This window comes from Phragmites australis, chromosome 5, assembly GCF_958298935.1.
Source record: "Phragmites australis chromosome 5, lpPhrAust1.1, whole genome shotgun sequence".
Classification (NCBI taxonomy): Eukaryota; Viridiplantae; Streptophyta; class Magnoliopsida; order Poales; family Poaceae; genus Phragmites; species Phragmites australis.
Genome location: NC_084925.1, coordinates 28,307,864 through 28,327,190, shown reverse-complemented (window position 1 = coordinate 28,327,190; position 19,327 = coordinate 28,307,864). Strand labels below are relative to the sequence as shown.

At 45.8% G+C, this 19,327-nt stretch overlaps 2 protein-coding genes across 5 annotated transcripts; both read right to left on the bottom strand.

Moving 5' to 3' along the window:
• Positions 1 to 1,665: 1,665 nt before the first annotated feature.
• Positions 1,666 to 2,816, bottom strand: LOC133917548 (ARGOS-like protein). Its single transcript, XM_062361429.1, has one exon. The coding sequence runs from the start codon at positions 2,018 to 2,020 to the stop codon at positions 1,736 to 1,738; it is 285 nt and encodes a 94-aa protein (XP_062217413.1). The 5' UTR covers positions 2,021 to 2,816; the 3' UTR covers positions 1,666 to 1,735.
• A 3,834-nt stretch (positions 2,817 to 6,650) lies between these two features.
• On the bottom strand, positions 6,651 to 18,005 carry LOC133919104 (calmodulin-binding protein 60 B-like). Of its 4 annotated transcripts, none has more exons than XM_062363365.1 (9): positions 17,780 to 18,005; positions 17,497 to 17,686; positions 15,587 to 15,662; positions 15,434 to 15,492; positions 14,800 to 15,293; positions 14,528 to 14,688; positions 14,239 to 14,442; positions 13,518 to 13,752; positions 6,651 to 7,557 (listed from the first exon to the last, which is right to left on the bottom strand). In XM_062363365.1, the coding sequence occupies exons 2-9, from the start codon at positions 17,619 to 17,621 to the stop codon at positions 6,947 to 6,949; spliced, it is 1,965 nt and encodes a 654-aa protein (XP_062219349.1). In that variant the 5' UTR covers positions 17,622 to 17,686; positions 17,780 to 18,005; the 3' UTR covers positions 6,651 to 6,946. The 4 variants fall into 4 exon arrangements, with proteins under 4 accessions (XP_062219349.1, XP_062219348.1, XP_062219350.1 ...); XM_062363364.1 differs by having other exon boundaries at positions 17,764 to 18,004; XM_062363366.1 differs by having other exon boundaries at positions 6,651 to 7,554; positions 17,764 to 17,969.
• Between the last annotated feature and the right edge of the window lie 1,322 nt (positions 18,006 to 19,327).

The window sequence follows — 19,327 nt, the reverse complement described above, 5'->3', positions numbered from 1 at the left end:
ATTAAAAACGACAGACTATCCGGCGTGTACTCTCTATGAATTAGCTGTTGAAACTCCACTTTCTTTCTTGTGACTGTGGGTATGAAAGAAGGAGGAGGGTAATAGAATGTAGGAAATATGGTAGCTGCAGGAGATGAAAAAATAATGGATATTGTAATAGTGTTAGGGGATGTTATAATAATATTATAAATGATGAATTTTTAGAGTATCTGCTAGAGATGAGCTTAACACAAGAAACATTGATACCCTCTACAATAGTTTCTCTTCGCGGGTTTCGTTCCCTTCGAAAAAAAAATCTTGTTTCCTTCAACGCTCCAACGATTTCTCTTTATAATTCCTTTTATGAAGAAATTCTTTCTCTTATTCCCTTCACCTAAGATTTTTTCTACTTTCTTCTTACAAGACCTGTCGAAAAAATCTATTAAAAATGAGAAAAAATAAAAAGCATGAGAACAAGAAAAAAAATCATATAGAGAATAAAATAAAAAATATATGATTAAAGATAGTCTTATGCACCCAAGATCACGTGCCTCCCTATCATACTCCAGGTAAAAAAAATCTCATGACCGATCTTGGTTCAATACTTAAAATTTTATCTCCTATAATATTATTATTGTATCATTTAACACTATTATAATTTTTTTATTTTTTTCATCTCCAACAACTACTTTATTTCCTAATTTTATTATTCTTCTTCTGTCTTTAAATCTATAGTCATTCTCTATGAATAGTATTATGGTATGATATATCCATCCGCAAATTTACAGTCGTTCCCTCCCTTTTTGCATCACTGTAGCGACACTGTAGTGCTAAAAACGTCTCTGCTGGAGCGTTTTGCCGGCTGAGTTGAGCAGCATCCTCACTGTAGCAGTCAAAAAAGGGTGTGCTGGAGCTGGCCTTACCTACACGTGACCAATCTCCCCTACATTATTTCGTGTACATCTCTCATATATATTATAATACGATCATCTCTAGTATATTATTTTTTAGCCTAAATATCTAACGTGACATCCTAATAATTTTAATCTCAATTCTTTTCCGTACCTAATCTCGGTCCTTGTCACGAACCACATTCGCCCTCATAACACATCTACATATAAACAAACAAACAATCAATTTTCCGAACATAAGTTTTCACAACTTAACAGTGTCAGTCCACACAAAAACACTCGTATAAATATATTGCATATATTAAAATCACAAATATTATTATACTATCACGAGCATATCCAAACAACTCATGCACATCACATATGCCTAAATCATTTTATTTTAACCAATTTCAATAATGAATCCAATTTTTTATCCTACATGATCTCACATGCGGGGCAGTGAGTTCAAGATTCTTGAGCGGGGTAGTGAGTTCAAATTAATCTTGGTGACCACATTTTAAGCGAACGTCAGTGCTTTTAATAATAATATCTTTTAGATAGGTGACATAAAGCATACTTATATGGAAGTGCGTGTGTATGATGATATGCGTAGCTTGCATCATCCTCACAACCAAAAGAAAACATTAAACAGTAGGATGTCAAATGGAAAAGACCACCGAGGGAGTAATAGACAAGGTGGAAGAAATTCTTTTATACATGAGTTCGCAGGCAAATTAATGCAGAAAACAGAAGTACATCGCATGCAAATTAAGCCCACATGAAGAATGCGCTTTAAATTAATTGATCCAACATTCATATCAAATGTTCAAAACCTCTGGCAAAACTTTGTAATGTACATCGATTTACAAGTAGGATGCCGGATCCGCGACGTTGTTCCGGCTACCTGACGGCGTGAGTGCCAGCAGCAGCAGCACCGCAAGCATTGCCACCGGCACGAGAAGCAGCAGCATCGGCGGCGGCGGGAGCGGTGGCAGGACGAGCGGGAGCACCAGCAGCAGCACGGTTACGAGGGCGAGCAGGAGGCGCGACTCCACGGACAAGTAATTGGCGCAGAAGCCCCTCGGCGTGCTCGGGTCATCGTTCTTGTGCCGGCTGCCGAGGCGAGCCGTCCATGGCGGCGACGGCATTCTCGTGCTGCCTCTCCGGCGGCGACAACAGCTGTGGTTTGCCCCTCGGACCGATCGTCGGTTCTTGGACGTGCTTTGGAGGAGGCGCCGCTTTTAAGCTCGAGATGATCAACATGACTGTAAGTGTGAATAGATTTTAAAAAACATTTTATAGGCTTAATTTCGATCGGTCAATGGCCTTGAATCGGACCGAACGGTGGCCTTAATTCGATTCTAACGCCAACTAGTCAAGTGGCGTGTATGTGACAGTTAGTGTTGCAAGGGACAACCAGGTCGGACTAAGGGCTGTTTGGTTTGTGTCTGCCAAATCAATATTTGGCTATGTCTAGAAAAATTGATTTTCATTTAGTTCAAGGTTAAGTTTAGTTTGTCCTAGTAAAATTTTGACAAACAAGTTAAAATATATCTTGATTCATCACATTTATATGTGATGAGTAATTAACAAGATTATCAAGTTGATTTGTTGAGTTTTGAATTGCTTGAGCTTAGTTTGAGTATTTTGATTGTAGACTAACTAGAGTTAGAGTTAGAGAAATGTGTTTGATTGTCTTATAGTGTGCAGGTAACAGATGTAATTTGATGATCGACGGCGACTGATAAGAGATAAATGGGTGCTTGGTGCCAAACGATAAAGGGGGTTAGGCGAAGTCAGGGGTGATCCTAGTTGTACACGTAGAGGTCAAGCAAAATATGAAACAAACGATGAAGATGACGTGTTGATAAAGTCAAACGAAATGGATGCTAGTGCAACTAATAAGACGGCTAGAGTGATCAAAAATAGGAGAGACTTATGGACGGTTAGGATCGCAAAGATAGAGTACACGTGTCAACATCAGAGTGCTTGTTTAAAGTGTAACCAAGTAACGAGTCACGCTTTGAGAAGCGTGCATATGGTTTCACGGTTGTGCCTCAAAATCGTAAGAGGATTGAAGGAGTATGTGGTACCATCACGAAGCTTGCATCGAGACGAAGCTAAGTTGTAAATGCGCCACGTCTGTTCGATGGACGAAACAATAAATGGACCAAAATACCCTCAGTGGTAGGTGGGAGTGTATTATAAGAGGAGTATTTTGATAACAAGCTAGAAAACTTAGGGATCAAGTTTTCTAAACCTATAAATAAAATGGTAGAGCTATAAGAGAGTTTAACCTAGCCACTTAGCCTCTTATGCCATCCATTTGAGAATCTAATGCTAGGGTTTTAGAGAAGAGGAAGATGAGTACTTAGCCCATATAATAGATGAGTTTTTGAGAAAGAAATACTTGTAATCTGTTTAATATAGGATTAATCTCTTTGAGTAATGAAGTTTATATTTTTTATTTTTCTTTTCACTATAGACATAAACATTCACATACTTATATTTTCTCTCCTTCTAGTCTCCTTTTAGTTCACTTACCATCAGTTTAAGTTTTTCGATTTTCTAGTTGAGTTTTGTTTTTGTTTTTGAGTTGTGATTTTTCAATCATGGACAGTTATTCTTATTTTTGCTAGAGACATAAACTTTCACATACTTATATATTTGAGATGGTCTTAAATCCCCTAGCCTCTAAAGCATCAATTTGAAGAATTGTTTCTTTCTGTAACTGTCTTTTTATTTTATTCTTCGTTTAAATTTCAAAGTTTCAATCTTTTATGCACAAAGACAAATAAAATAATCTTAAATAGAGTCTATAATTCATATTTCATTAGTGAAGTCGTTGTCTTGAAACTTTATTTCTTGTTTTATTTCTCTAAAGCTTATATTTTCATTTATACATTTTTAAAGTGTTAGATGAAAAAAAGTAGACCATCTATTTCGCAAAAAATTTATAAGACTCCTATTCATCCCCTTTGGTCGCTTATCTCGGTCCTACAAATTTTGTCTATCCAACTACAATAAACAGCAGCTCTAAGGCCATTTACGGATGAGCAAAATGCTAACGCCGATTTTAGCTTGGCATAGTCACAATCCAAACATTTATTTTATTCATATTTTGGCATTGACCGGGTTTTCACATAGCTAAAATTTGGCTTGGCATACTGATGCCATGATCAAAATAGCCCCTAAGAGCATGTACAATAACAATGTCGGTCTCTTAGATAGTTTTATTTGCGCCTAAGCTATTATTCCACAATAAATCGTATCGTAGTTGGTCTCCATAAGCCCAACTCACAAGTAACTCTATGTAACGTCGGAAATCTCTAAGGAACAACCTCGCTCTTAGGTATACAAGAGAAGGCCAATACTCTCTCCTTGTCTCTTCCCGTTTAGGATTTTACTTGTGCGGCACCATTGTACATACCATAACAAACACGCAAAATGGAGTCTCTGTGTTAAAGCCACATAGTGTGTCGAGACTGTCCACACATTACTTGTGAAGTCACAAAATTTTCACTCAAACTTAATCCACCGCATCCACTTTTTTTTTTGTCTAGATCTCTCTTTATTTTTGTCTAGATTTCTATTTACCTCCCTAATATATATACTCATTACCAGGGACAAATGCGGATAACCAGATAGGAATGCCTCATCCACCTCTCTTACTCTTTCTTTTTTGTCCATAAAAAAAAATTCCAACCCTGATCCGCCCCCACCTAGACGCCACCATCTTGTGGCCTGTCGGCGAGCCTCTCTATTATACGTATGTTATCTCACAAAACAACTGTTAACTGGAGGGACATTTGATTTTTTGTCATCCTACCATCTGATAAAGTGACAAATTTGTTATTAGATTCACTGTCATAGATTCAGGAGGACCTATTTATCATCCTCAATAAGAAATTATTATTCTGATAGAGTGACAGAAAGTTAAATCTTGAAGCAAAATTCAAAGTTGAGGGTTAAGTTCTATCATCAATTTTTTTCTCTTGTGATCCACGTAGCGAATCGGCATATTAGCGTGGGTCACAAACTAAGGCCGCATATATAAAAAAATGTCGAGGATGGTATTTTTCTTCTGCTTTGCGATTCACTAATTTAAGGAAATAGGTCTAAATCCCTAAGATATAAGTACGAACTTGAACTAAATTCTAAAAACCCCTAGACCAATAATCCTTCTCCTCCAAACAGTCCCTAAGCCATTGAAACTTTCCTATCATGCACGGTAATGTATAATAAGTATTTTGAGCTCTGCTTCTTCGTGAGATTAGGCAAGTGTAATGCATTATTGTGACCAAGTGAGTAATAATATATGTTGCCCTTGCATAACTAAAATAAGGAATACTGAAGACGTCAGCTCTTATTCTCTAGAGGGTACTAACTAGCTATCTCACGTGGTTTGCAAAAAGTAGGCATCCTTTATTCGTCGGACACAGACTGAAGTGCACATTTTATTTATTTATTTATTTTGTACATGATTTGCACTGATCGATCTGTGACTATTTATAATGATGATTGAGCAATTAAGCTGCTAATCAGGCATCAGCAATTTAATAGAGATCGATTAATGGCGACCAACATCGATGCAACCATCACATATATCGATGCAACCATCACATCGATTAATCTGTCCCGTGATCCGGAACAATTGAAGAACAACGGACCTTAATTTCCCTTACGTACGTACGTCTACAAAGTTTAGCAACCGATGCCCAAACGCACGATCCATGGATCGATTTCACGTGCATGCATCTGCATGTCCGTTCACCTCTCGATCCATCCCCCAAAGAAACAAGTAACGGGTCGTAGTACAAGCGTACCTCACCAGGTGCCGGTGAGACGAGAGAACCGCATCCTCTCAGGTCATGCTTGAAGTAGCCGTCATCCCGTCGTCGCCGCCGTTTCTCAGTCCGTCAGTCACTCAGCCACGAGACTAGAGAAAGAGATGGGGAGCAGCCTATATATAAGGGAAGTGCATGAGTTGAGGCCGGCCTGGGAAGACAGTGAAGGACGCTACGAGATTCTAATCCATATTATTTTTCTTTAATTCAACCGTTGATATGGACAACTTAAAAAAAGTGCATGATAAATAAAAAAAAGTCTTTATGTAAGAAAACGCTGCATCCAGTCCAGCAAATACTAGTACGAGCGAGGCACTATTGCACGGTCGTCGTAGCAGTCACGCAAAGCTGAGGTGACGGCGAGCAGCTTTACAAGCAGATGTCTTTCGGAGAAAATAAATGGGAGCAACATGCACGCACTCAGCAGACTCGGGTGGGTTCTTCTCCCCTGGCCAGCACGCACTAGTAGTTACCCTCTTAATTATCGCTTCTTCTTCTCTTCCTCACCTTTCTTTCTTTTCCCTTTTGTTAAATCTCTCCCTGCCTGCTTTACGCTTGCATGGCCCCAAAGGCCACAGCAATAGTACCGGTGCTTCTTCAAGGCTCCATTGTTTATTTCGCCTTTTTGTCTGGCTGTGTCGCAGTTCATGCGTGTCGCACCTAAAATCTCGGGGTTCAGTTTTTGATGTTGTCTTATTTTGTAGTTGTTCATTAGTGGGGTTAATAAACAAATGCTCATGTCGTAGGAGAATAAACTTTGTCTCGTCTTCACTAACAGCGAGGATATATAGACGTTTGGTAGGAGCCAGAGAAGCTAGCTTTACCTAGCAAACTAGCTCGTCTTCATGCTTGTAGCTAGGTTTGGCGATCCTTTTTGCGGCCCGAAGGAACCAAATACGACGCTCCAGTGCAGGAAATTTAGGAAGCCCAATTTGTTTAACCTCAATAAAGGATGGCCAAACGCCATGTTTAATGCCTGTTTTGAGTTCTGTAACAAATAATGTACACAGTTCAGGGTAAGGATCATAACAGGAATAACTAGACATCACACGTGACAAACAAAGCATGGCAATGTTGAAAGAGCTATACAGGAAAAAGGAAAACGAATAAGAGCTCGTCCACAATTAAGCTCGTGACTTAAACTGTCCATCCGGATCCCCAAACATCAATGAAGCTTTCTTACAAGACCAGCCGTAGAGCGGGTGCTCCCCGCTGCTAATAGACTTGCTAGTCGTCTAGCTCAACAAGCTGAGCTCTTCTCTCAGCTGCTTTCTTCCTGACAAAGATGCCCCACCGCATAGCAGCCTTGATTTTCAGCCACCCAACAACAGCTTTCCCGGGTGCGCGACTACGGTCATCCTCAAAGTTTGAAGTCGGGGAAGGTGCAGTCATGTAAGAAGGAAAATTGAAGCCCTCTTCAGTCAGGTTTGTCGCTGGGCCTGGGCCACCCATGTTCAGAATCCGCAACATTTGCTGCATTTCATCATTTTCTAGTATCTCATGGCTCCTCATCCTGATCTCCTCCATCAAGTAGTCATCAACCCCACCACGGTTCTCCTGCGGCTGTGGCCATTCATCAAAAGGATTCAGGCCTGCTGACTGCACTGACTGGCCAAGTGCCGGGAATTCAAAACCTTGGTGCTGTTGCTGCAGAGGTCCTAATGCTAACATATTGGAGCCTCTTGAAGGTTGAGTCTGAAGGGATGGACCACTAAACTGGCTTTCAGGCGACAGTGAACTCCTATCATACTGCATGGTGATGTCTGCAGGAATGTTATGAGTGTTGGTTGTGTATCTTGCTGCCTGGTTTCCATTATATGCATTTCTAGTTCCATCTGCTGAACAGGAAAAGGAATTCTGTAATATGTCTGTATAGCACACTCATAATAATTTGACTAAACTCACAACTATCATGTGGACTGCGAATCCATAATCATAACCAGTACCATGTTTCTCTATGCAACCATGTATGTCCAACAACCAATGGTTGACACAATATTGAAAATGTAATTATAAAGCATTTTGCAGGCACAATACAGTGCATCATTAGTCCCATTCCTGCCACAGTTACTAATTGTCCCTATTCTAGAATTCAGAATTGGCCCTAACTGACTTGTGCTCCTTACAATTTGGCATATGCTACATCACATTATTATTATACTCATGCAGATTGCACTGGCAATAAAAAATTGGAGACAGGTAAAATCAGTTGGGATATGAGTAACGCAATGGAAATAAACCATCAGAAAACTTCAGTATCATTTTTTCATATTAATGTTGGGTTGGTGAGGATGAAGATGAACAGGCTAAAACTAAAATCACTGGGCTTGTCATGAGAAATGATAAATGAAGTAACATTAAAAACTAGGCAAATATTGCATAGACCACCAAGTTTGGAAATATCATCCAATGTGTCACTGTGTCATCGACGCTTTTGTTTGCCGCTGTACAAGAGACGGCCAAAGCAAATGGCGCCCAGAAGTAGCTGAGGACCGATGCAGTGGCAAGCGATCAACACAAGGAGTTAGGATATCTTTGTTATTCAGTTTGTTAGTTAGTTGTGAGGTGTGGCCGGATGCATGGTCTTATAAAGGCCACAGCAGACATTGTGTTGTTAGTTAGTTGTGAGGTGTGGCCGGATGCATGGTCTTATAAAGGCCACAGCAGACATTGTGTTAGGCATCGGTGAATAAAGCTCCTTGTGAGGGGCCAGACAGATCTTGACGCTAGCTGAGGACATTCCTCCGGCCGGCGACAAGAACCTGCCCTCGTTCCGATATCCGCTTTGCTCTCTGTCTCAATCCCACCTCCTGCTACTTTCGCCCTTGCGATCTCCCCAACACCAGCGTCGTAACAACTTGATGTCAGAGACGCCCAGGGCACTACCGACCATGGCCAACCCTGCAGATCATGGTTCTGTCACCGCCGTTGACACCAACGCAACGGAAAGTTTGATCAGATCCTGGCACAATTGGCATCCGTGAACAGTCGTCTTGGCCGCCATGATCTCTGTTTGGCACGCACGGATAAGTTCCAGGCAGGCGAGCCGTCATTTACGCCAGAAGATGATCCCTAAGGCAACCGACGCACTGCACTCAGCGCAAGCGATGCACGCACCGCACTCAGCGCAAGCGATGCACGCACCGATGACTTCCGTTTGGGTGGCCCGCGACGTCGACCTTCCAACAGCGACGACAATAGGGGCACCGCACGACACGCCAAGCTCTCCTTCCTTCACTTCAATGGGGAAGAAGATCCCCTACCATGACTTAACGAGTGTGAAACGTTCTTCCGCGGCAACCGCATCATAAAGAAGGTTTGGTGGGCCTCCTTTCATCCATATGGCGTCACGCAATTGTGGTACTACCAATTGGAGCGCGAGTTTAGCGTTGTATCCTAGCCTCTCTTCGTCGACTTCATGAATATGCTTTCGGCCCGCCAATCCGAGCAAACACCTTGGGCGAGCTCCAGGAGCTACGTCGAACAGGCTCCGTCGAAGACTACCAGCAACAATTTCTAGAGTTGCTCTGCTACTACGACAATCTCACCACCAAGCATCAAGTCGCCCTCTTCACCGCCGGCTTGGGCAAGCCCCTGAAGACCGATGTCGAATTACAAGGGTTGTCTAATCTCAAGACAGCCAGGAGCCTCGCGCGGGCTTATAAGCGGCGACAGAGGACACCAGGGCCGCAACCGCACGTTCAACACTAACACCACGTGCAACTCCTCAATCAGCGACAACCAAGGCAGCAGTCGTTCCCGCCTCGACCCCAGTCACAGTCGGAGCGCTCCCGATGGTGCCCCCGACCATCTCCGCGGTGACACCACGGGCCCGTTTCCAGAGACTGCGCAAAGGAGATGGCCGAAAAAACGCCTGAAGGGACTGCTATTATTGTCCAGAGAAATTTAGCAGGGAACACTGCTGCACCATGAAGGGTGTGTTCCTGCTAGAAATCGAGGACAACGACACGACTGCTGACGTGCACACCGAAGAGGATCTGCAAATCTCCTTGCATGCGCTCAGAGGAATAGCAGCGGTGCACATAATGCAATTGGCTATACGCATTGGCGGCCTCACGCTGACGGCGTTGGTTGACTCGAGCTCAGCGCGCACGTTCATACATGACGATGTGGCGTGCCGCCTGGGTCTTCCCGTTCGACATCGAGCTGGTATGTGTGTTAATGTGGTCAGGTTTGTCGACAGACCACCGGTGGCAATTGATGGAGAGCTATTCCACCTGGACTGCTACGTCATACCCTTGGACGGCTTCGACCTCGTGCTCGGCGTCCAGTGGCTCTGCACCCTTAGGCTCATTCTTTGGGGACTTCGACGACCTCTCCATGGTGTTCTAGCGAGGGTAGCACGGCGTCAAATGGCACGGGATCAGCACCACCACTTCTACACCAAGCCCAAGCGCCAACCTCACCACCATACACAATCTCATTGACGCATTGCTTGCTGACTACGCTGACATCTTTGCCGAGCCTTGTGGCCTTCCGCTGTTACGACAGAACGACCACCGCATCCATCTCCTCCCTAGTACAGCCCCAATGGTGGCTCAGCATACCGATACCCGCAGCTACTCAAAGACGAGATTAAACATCAGTTCATCGACATGTTACAGCAAGGCATCAGCCGTGAAAGTACAGCGGCTTTCTCATCGCCCGTACTGCTTGTTCGCAAGCACGACGACACATGGAGATTTTGCGTCGACTACAAAGCGCTAAACGAGAAAACCGTCAAGGACATTTTTTATTACAGTCGTCAACGAGCTCCTAGATGAACTAAAAGGCGCCAAGTTCTTCACCAAGCTAGACCTCCGCAGTGGGTACCATCAAGTACGCATGTGGGCAGATGATGTTGAGAAGATGGCCTTCCGCACGCACCACGATCATTTCGAGTTCTTGGTCATGCCCTTTGGACTGACAAACGCTCCGGCCACCAGGCATTGATGAATGAGCTCATCTGCCCCTTTATATGTCGTTTTGTGCTCGGCTTTTTTTAAGATATACTTGTATACAGCTCTTCGTGGGCGGATCATCTGAGACATGTCAAAGCCGTCCTACAAGTCTTGCGCAACAACCACCTCGCCTTGAAACGCTCCAAATGCTTCTTCGGCGAGAAACAAGTGGCATACTTGGGCCATGTCGTCTCCACTAGCAATGTCGCCATGGACCACACGAAAGTGGAGACGGTGCAAGCGTGGCCGCAATCGCACTCGGTACAAGCGTTGCGGGGCTTCCTCGGCCTCACGGGGGGTTATGGTGCCATGGCAGCACCACTGACGGCGCTCCTCAAGTGCGATTCCTTCTCCTGGACGCCCGACTCTACAACCACCTTCCTCGAGCGAGCACTCACCACAGCGCCCTTGTTGCACCTTCCAGACTTTGCTAAGCGGTTCGTTGTCAACTGCGATGCATCCGACGCAAGCTTCAGCATCGTGCTGCACAAGGGTGATGGCCTCATCGCCTTCTTCAATCAAGCTATCGCGCCACATCACACCAAGCTGCCGGCCTACGAGCGCGAGCTCATTGGCCTTCGTAAAGGCGGTGAAACACTGGCGGCCATACTTATGGGGCCGGTCGTTCACAGTTTGCACGGACCATTACAGCCTCAAATACATTCTAGATCAGCAATTGTCTACGGTACCGCAACACACGTGGGTCAGTAAATTGTTCGGCTATGACCTCGCGGTGGAGTATCGACTGGGCAAGCAAAACGTGGTGGTCGATGCGCTGTCCAGGAGGGAGGGTGTGCTGGCGCTGATGGCGCTCTGGGCCGTCGTTCTCGGTATTCAACGATCTGTGCCACGAGTACGCATCGGACACCCATGCTCAGGCTGTGCGTGCCGCTCTGGTTTATGGCTCGACGACGCAGGGGTGGACTGAGTCTGATGGCCTCCTGCTCTTCAACGGCAAGTGTTTGTTCCCGATGGCTCGGCCTTATGGCCGACCCTGTTGGAAGACACTCACATGGGGCATGAGGGCTCTGAGAAGACTCTCCACCGGCTGCGCTCCGTGTTCTTCAACAGCCACACCCGCCGCCCTATCCGCGACCATGTCCGCAGCTGTTCAGTGTGCCACAGGAACAAAACCGAACACTTGAATCCGGTTGGTCTTCTACAACCACTGTCGGTGCCATCCAAGGTGTGGAGCGACATAGCAATGGACTTTGTGGAAGGCTTTCCCAAGGTTGGCGGCAAGTATCATTCTGACTGTCGTCAATCGGTTTTCAAAGTTCGCTCACTTCATCGCCTTGGGCCATCCATACTCCACCACCATCGTCGCGTGGGCATTCTTTGACAACATCGTGTGTCTTCATGGGTTCCCTTGCTCCATCGTCAGCGACCCCGTCTTCACCAACACGTTCTGGGCCGAGCTATTCCATCTTGCTGGCGTCAAACTACACATGAGCTCGACGTTCCATCCCCAATCCAATGGACAGTCGGAGGCTACTAACCGCGTCATCCCCATGTACTTGCGTTGCTTGGCTTATGATCGGTCGCGTTCTTGGCTACAATTGCTTCCACGGGCAGAATTCTGCTACAACTCTTCCTATCAGTCGTCATTGCGCACCACGCCGTTCAAGGTTGTCTACAGCCGGGATCCGCCAACAATCGCCTCTTTTCGGTCGGGGGCGACATGAGTTCCGGCAATTGAACAAAAATGCACGCCCGAGATGAGTTCCTCGATGATATTCGCGAACACCTCCACCAAGTTCAGGACGCCATGAAGCTTCAATATGATTGCCGGCACCGACATGGAGTTCAAAGTTGGTGACTGGGTGTGGCTTCGATTGCAAGACCGCTCGGCCACTGGCATCACTTCGCCAACACCATCTAAGATATCACCAAGATACTATGGACCTTTTCAGGTGCTTCAACGCATTAGTTCAGCTGCCTATCGACTACAGCTTCCGCCCCATGCTAGGATCCACGACATCTTTCACGTTGCACTCTTGAAGAAACACGAGGGACCCTTGTCAGATTCTTCTGAGCGGCTACCGCATATTGTTCATGGTCGTGTCCTGCCACAACCGACCAAAGTGGTTCGCGCGCGCCTCAGCCGCAGCAACTGGGAACTGCTCGTCCAGTGGGTTGGTCAGGAATCCATGAATGCCACTTGGGAGCAGATGGAGCCCTTCATGGTGGCCTACCCTAACTTTCAGCTCGAGGACGAGTTGTTTCAGGAGGGAGGGGGGAAATGTCATCGGTGCTTTGTTGGCCGCGTGTACAAGAGACGGCCAAAGCAAATGGTGCCCAAAAGTAGCTGAGGACCGATGTAGTGGCAAGCAATCAACACAAGGAGTTAGGATTTCTTTGTTATTCAGTTTGTTAGTTGTGAGGTGTGGACGGGTGCCTAATCTTATAAAGGCCACGACAGACATTGTTTTTAGGCATCGGTGAATAAAGCTCCTTGTGAGGGGGGCGGCCGATCTTGACGCTGGCTGAGGACATTCCTCCAATCTGCTACGAGAATCTGCCCTTGTTCTGATATCCACTTCGCTCTCTGTCGCAATCCCACCTCCTGCTACTTTCGCCCTTGCGATCTCCCCAACGCCAGCGCCGTAACACACTGACATGTGGCCACCAGCATAAATGGCATCCTTGCACTACATGTTATTTCAATTTATGCCTCTTTGCAATGGTACTAAGCTAATTCTGCTCTTATTGCTATGGTACTGAGCTAATTTTCTCCTTAAAAATTTGTGGCTGCTAAAGCATGACTAAAACAGCAATGGTGAACAAGAAAGCTTCATAAGATAAATCAGTATAGTGAAAATTCAAAATCTTGTTACCTTCATTCATAGTACCTGTTGTGGAAGGTTGTCCAGCTTTTGTTGGCAGTGACAATTGTTTCTGTGAACTGGCCAAACCATATGAAGTAGGATTGCTTGTTGAAGCTGCTGCAGTGTCGCTTCTTGTTGTGACAGATTTCTTTTTCTGCTTGAAGCTCAAGAGTGCCTTGCCATCATATTCTAAAACATGTATCCAATCCTCATATGCTTTCTTTACCAATGCATCAGCATAGACCTGCAGTTGAGTTGAGCAAGGTCATGATTCAATAGATGTGTTTGGATAGAGGATTTGGGTTGAAATACTTAAGATTTAGTTAACAGATCCTAAAAACTATCAAGGCAATCCCTCTCGTCCAAACACCCGCTTAATGTTTATGATTTCCAAATCTCGACTTTGCAATGATTCAGTTGGTAAGTATAGTGACTGTGCCAGGAAGGTAATTAAACAAAAAAATAGGGGATAGAGAACTAAGACAATTACATGGCAATTTTCTTAATATTGCTGGCACTGACTACACCACATATTCAGAACAAAAGATTTGTTAAAAGTATATTGTTGCTTTCAAAGTTTTTCTTCAAACGAGAATGCTGATAATTTGCCCACTGACATCCACTACTGATTACACTAGCAGAATATCAAACTGACAAAAGTATACAAAATGACAGTGGTTATCAACTTAAGGCATTGCAGTTTGGCAGAGATAAAGAAAAGGACACCAACCTTCTGGTTGTCTGTGAGATTTTCAGCTGAAATGAACTGATCATCAGCAATCAAACCAATAAACTCATAGATATTATTGAATATTGCACCCACATTTCTTGTGTCACTAGCATAATACACATAATGCTTTCCACTTAAGACACAAGTCTTTGCATGCTCAACAAGGCTCTCCCACATCTTATTTGACATGCCGCTGCCCAGAATCTACACAGAACAAGGGGTGTTGGATCATAAAGAAAACGCTATAAATTACAATCCAGTAAGTAGTAACAGGCATCATAGAACTTACACTTCGTAACCTCTGCTGATCCCTAACAAGAAGCTGGAGGAAATCTTCAACTGTATAGATCCCACTCCCATTTAACTTCTTGTGGAACGCACCATCCTTGCCAATCTTCTCTAATCTCCAAACATCATCCTTTAGGGCAGGTGGGTAGTGCTTTTTGTACACTAATAAATACAAAATCAGCATGCTTGATAACTGATGTTTATTCTAAAAAAACAACTAATGCTTAGATCATCTAATGATATGAGTAAACCAAAAGTGTGCAGCACACGTACATTCTCCTCGGTGATCCTTAACAGGGAAAGCTTCTGTCTTGGCCTCTCTAACATGAATACCTTCACAAAAGCCAGGGGCAATCCTCAGCCCAAGTCTGAATTTCCTGCTTCTTATCCAGCTAGAGTTGTCAGTGAAGATAAGCTCTCCTATGGTTCCAACACCTTCTTTAAGAGTCACTTGCAGGTCACCTGTCAAAAGAGGCCTCTTCCCTTCACGCTCCTTGACAATGTTACTTTCAAACTCTTCTTCTGTCCAACCCTCATCTTCCTCTTTATTAAAGTCGCCCTCAAGCACAAGGACATCCAGTTTTGCAAATGATTCAGGTCCTGAAGTAACAACACATCCAGTGTTTGCATCCAGTAGCACAACATGTATTGCTGCTCCCTGCTCACCTTCTACTTTTCCTCCAGTAAAGATTGGAAGAGCCAACCGACTTCTAAATTGAAGCTGAAGATTTCTCCCATCAGGACCTTCAATTCTTTTGGGAGAGGATCTGTTTTTAATTGGTATTAGTATTTCACATCTCAAAAAGCTTTTAATGTGGCCAGATCACATCTGCAATAATAAATCTCAAATTCCAAGATAGATTCATCCCCCAAGTGTCACCCTGAAGAATAAGTTGATGACTTTTACCTTCCCTGAATTCTAGCAGGACCCAACTTGGCTAAAGCACGCTCTACCTCTTCGCTTACCTATAACCAGGATTTAATGGATCATATATGTCAATAAACATGCTGTATGCAGGCTCTACATGAAACAAAAAAGTACAATAGCAATTTGACTCACAACTCTTCGGAGAACGGGCTCGAGCGACGAACAAAGCTTCTGCAAACTGTCCATTTTGAGAGCTTCCACAATGACACTGAAACATGTGTCATTAGTTAAGCAATGAGCATATTTGTAATTTGAAGGGAGAACAAAAAACAAACCTGTAACTTATCTACTACATTCTACAAAAATTACTTTTTATCAATTTGACATCTCATTTGACTATAAGATCATTGTATTAAATATGCTAGCAAACCTTAACCATGCAGTGTGCACCCACCTTATGTGCCCACCATAAACATTACACTAATTTATAGCTCAATAGAACAAACTAATGACTAACGAATCAGGTTGTCCCAAGCACATCACCATAGTTATTACGGCGGTAAGGCGAGGCGAGGCGCCTGACTAACTTCACACCTTTTAGGCGAGTATGGCGTGAGGCAAGGCAACGCCATACTCACTTCACATGAATGTACACACACAATTTTTGAAACAAGAGCAGTACACAAGTACACAACTAATAGCAGAACACATGTGCACAACTAATAGCAAGCAGAGCAGTACACAAGTACACAACTAATCCTCCCGACGCCTCCGTGACTAGCAGTACACAACTAATAGCAAGCAAAGCAGTAGAGCACACAAGCAAAGCAGTACCAGGAGGCATGGAGGAGTGGAGCAAGTACCAATCCAGTCCAGTGGACAGTGGAAGAGGAGCTGTGCTGGCGCCGCTGCGGCCTGCGGAGGAGTCCACGCACCACAGCAGAGCAGATCACAGATCCGGCATACTGAGGCACTGAGCAGAGGAGGGCACGGTAGGAGGCGATGGCGGCGGACGGCAGAGGAGGGTAGGAGGCATGCTGGACCGAAGTGTGGAGCATCGGAGGAGGTGGGAACTAGGGAGGCAACCACAGACCAGCGAAGGGCAGACTGAGCAGAGGAGGGCCGAAGGCTAGGGAGGCGGCGGCAGCATACGGGCAGCGACGGCAGATCTGGTGAGTGGTTTGGGGTGTTCTTTCTAATCTTCTGGACCGATGGTGGCACATACCCTCCAAAACTTTCCTCGCGCGCACGCTCTCCATGCCTCTTTCTTTTCTTTTTCCCGCCCAAGATCCCTCTCTGCTTCCCCACACGTGCTCTCTATTTTCCCGCGCGCTAGTTCGGCCTCACGCCGTCCGCCTTGAGCAATATGGCATCCCGACACGCTAAGGCAACGCCACGAGCGGCAAGGCGGACGCCATACCCGAATTAGGCGAGGCGACAGCTGAGGCGAACACCACTAAGCGCCTCGACACCTAGGCGATTAGGCTTGGGAAAGCAGAGAGGGATATTGAACTTTAGCACTATTTCTATAAGCACTAGATGGTCCACTTTCTACAGGCATAACAAAAGTGACACAGACAAGCATGTAGGGACTAGGAAGCACGACCTCGTTGCTGTCTGTCAGTTGGTTCTCTGACAAAACTGGCAACACCCCACAGTCAAAGGAGTACACAGTCCGGACTCCCAACCAAAGCCGTCATTTTTTTTATGAACCACATTACATTGTAGGATCATAATTAGCCTCCCAACTCCCAAGCCACTTTTTTTCTTCCAATAGTTACTACATGCGTTACCCTAGCTGAATCATCCTTCAGTTCGAGTTCCAATTCGACACTTTACTGATTCAACTAAAATATGGTCTCGGTCATCTCAATTTGTACCTATACTAAGCTTAACAACAGCCCTAGCAACCTAATTACTAGTACTTCCGTCAGTCATCTCAACCGAATCAAACAGACTAAACCAAAAATCTCTAATTTCTCCCAATCAAAGAGGCCGACATCCTAGCCCGCCAAACCGAAACCCTAACAAATCCCAAACCCTGCAAATTTACTACCAGTAGTATCACAGAGCACAATCGAAAAACATTTGCACGCACGCACCTCGCGAGGGCGGGGACGCGAGGCCGCTTGGGCGCATGGTCGTCGTCGTCGCCGCCGCCGCCGCCGGTGGGGTCAAGCCCGCGCTTCGAACCCGACCGCTGTAGGCCCCGCCCCGGCCGGTGCATCGCGCCGGAACCCTAACCCTAACCTGCCCCGTGTCCTCCTCGCCTCCGCCGGGCGCCCGTCAGATCTGCGCCCATTACAAACCCTGGTCAAAAAAAATGCCCGAAAAAGCCCACCACAAAAATCCAGCGACGGAGGCCGAACCGAAGCGGCGCGGTACCGAATCCGGAGCCACCGGTGACAGCGATGAGACAGTCTCCGGCTGAATCGCGAGGACGAGCCGCGGCGAGAGATCTGGGCGCGCGCGCTTGCCTCTGGGGAGTGGCGGAGCGGCGAGCTTGTGCTTGTGCGCGCTGGAGAGCCTCCACCTTTCTTGACGGCTTAAATGTTTTATTTACTTGCCGTGCTTCGCCTACCTGGCCGACGCGCGGCTCCGGCACGGCTCTCACTCTCTGACATCCCAGGCCCACGAGGGCTAGCCTGAGGATGGCATGTCGACCCTAAGATAAGGGGGCCCTGTGGTCAGTCCTTAGGTGGACTAATGGGCGTCGTCGAGGTGGTGTTTGTGCGGCGCCGGCGGCTAGGATAAAAAAGATGGCCGGACCATATGATAGGATATTTTGTGCCCGATTGGGTGTTCCGCACTGCCGCTCATTATTGGCGACTCACTGACCAGGTGGGGACGTTCGGGTAATCCGTAGTGGATGAAAGGTGGGCCTCTGGAATTATGACCCTCCAATCAGTGAGTTTTCCTGGTTCGACAGAGTGGTTAGTGAAGGACCACACAGATGGAGCACGCGACACTGTACCCCGTCAAGGTAGTGGGGATCTCCTGCGGCGGAATGGGATCTGATCCTGCAACTCTGTGGCCTCGGGACCTTTTTTTTTTAGAACCTGTGGCGTGGCCGCGTGGGATCCTGGGGACTCGGGATCCTGCGGATCTTGGAGCTGGAATCAGCGTTCCCCATCGCCTCGTAGGCGTGGTACATCTGGCCATCGCCGGCGCACTATGCAAAAAGTTTGGCACTCTATTCCGGAGGAGACTTTAGGCTAAATCAATGGAAGTAGTGGCTAACTGGTATGCTTACTTCTGCGAAATTGCTTAGAGGTATTTCAATCTTACCTTATGATATGCGTTCTCATTTGTGCTTCTGTCAACAACATCTTATCCTGTAAGGTTGTAGCTTAGGGTTCATCTAAGTCAAAACTTTAGAGGGATTGAAGGAGAGACGGCGAGAGTTGGTGGCGTTGTTGTTTGTTGGAATGTGACAGGAGACACATCGAAGAACCTAACAAGAAAATGACAAATCTAGCAATAGAAGTGGTGATAGCGGCAAATAGTAGTGGGAGTGGTGGTAACACCTACAATAATGTAAGCCACCAAAAGAGATGGAGAATAAGATATTGACCATAGAAAGGGGTAGAATGACTGCAAAATGGTGGTAGAAAGGTGGTGAAAGAGGAGACTAGTGGCGCCAATACCACCTTTAACGTTGACAGTCGCGAAGGAAGTGCTCGTAGCAGTAGAGGGCAAGCAACGAGGTTGGGCCAGGGGTCAGACTTGGGGCTTCGCTAGAGAGATGAGGGAGAGATGGGTGAGAGGGGGTGGCTTGGTGGGGGTGGGGTGAGGATGAGGAGTTAGGGTTCGAGGTTGAGGGTTAATATAGAAGGGTGAATAATGTGGATGGATGCAAGGGTAGAGTAGGGTCTGGTCATCTTAGGCCGCTGCTTGGGCTTAGCCTGGGTTTATAATGGAGTTTTTATGGAT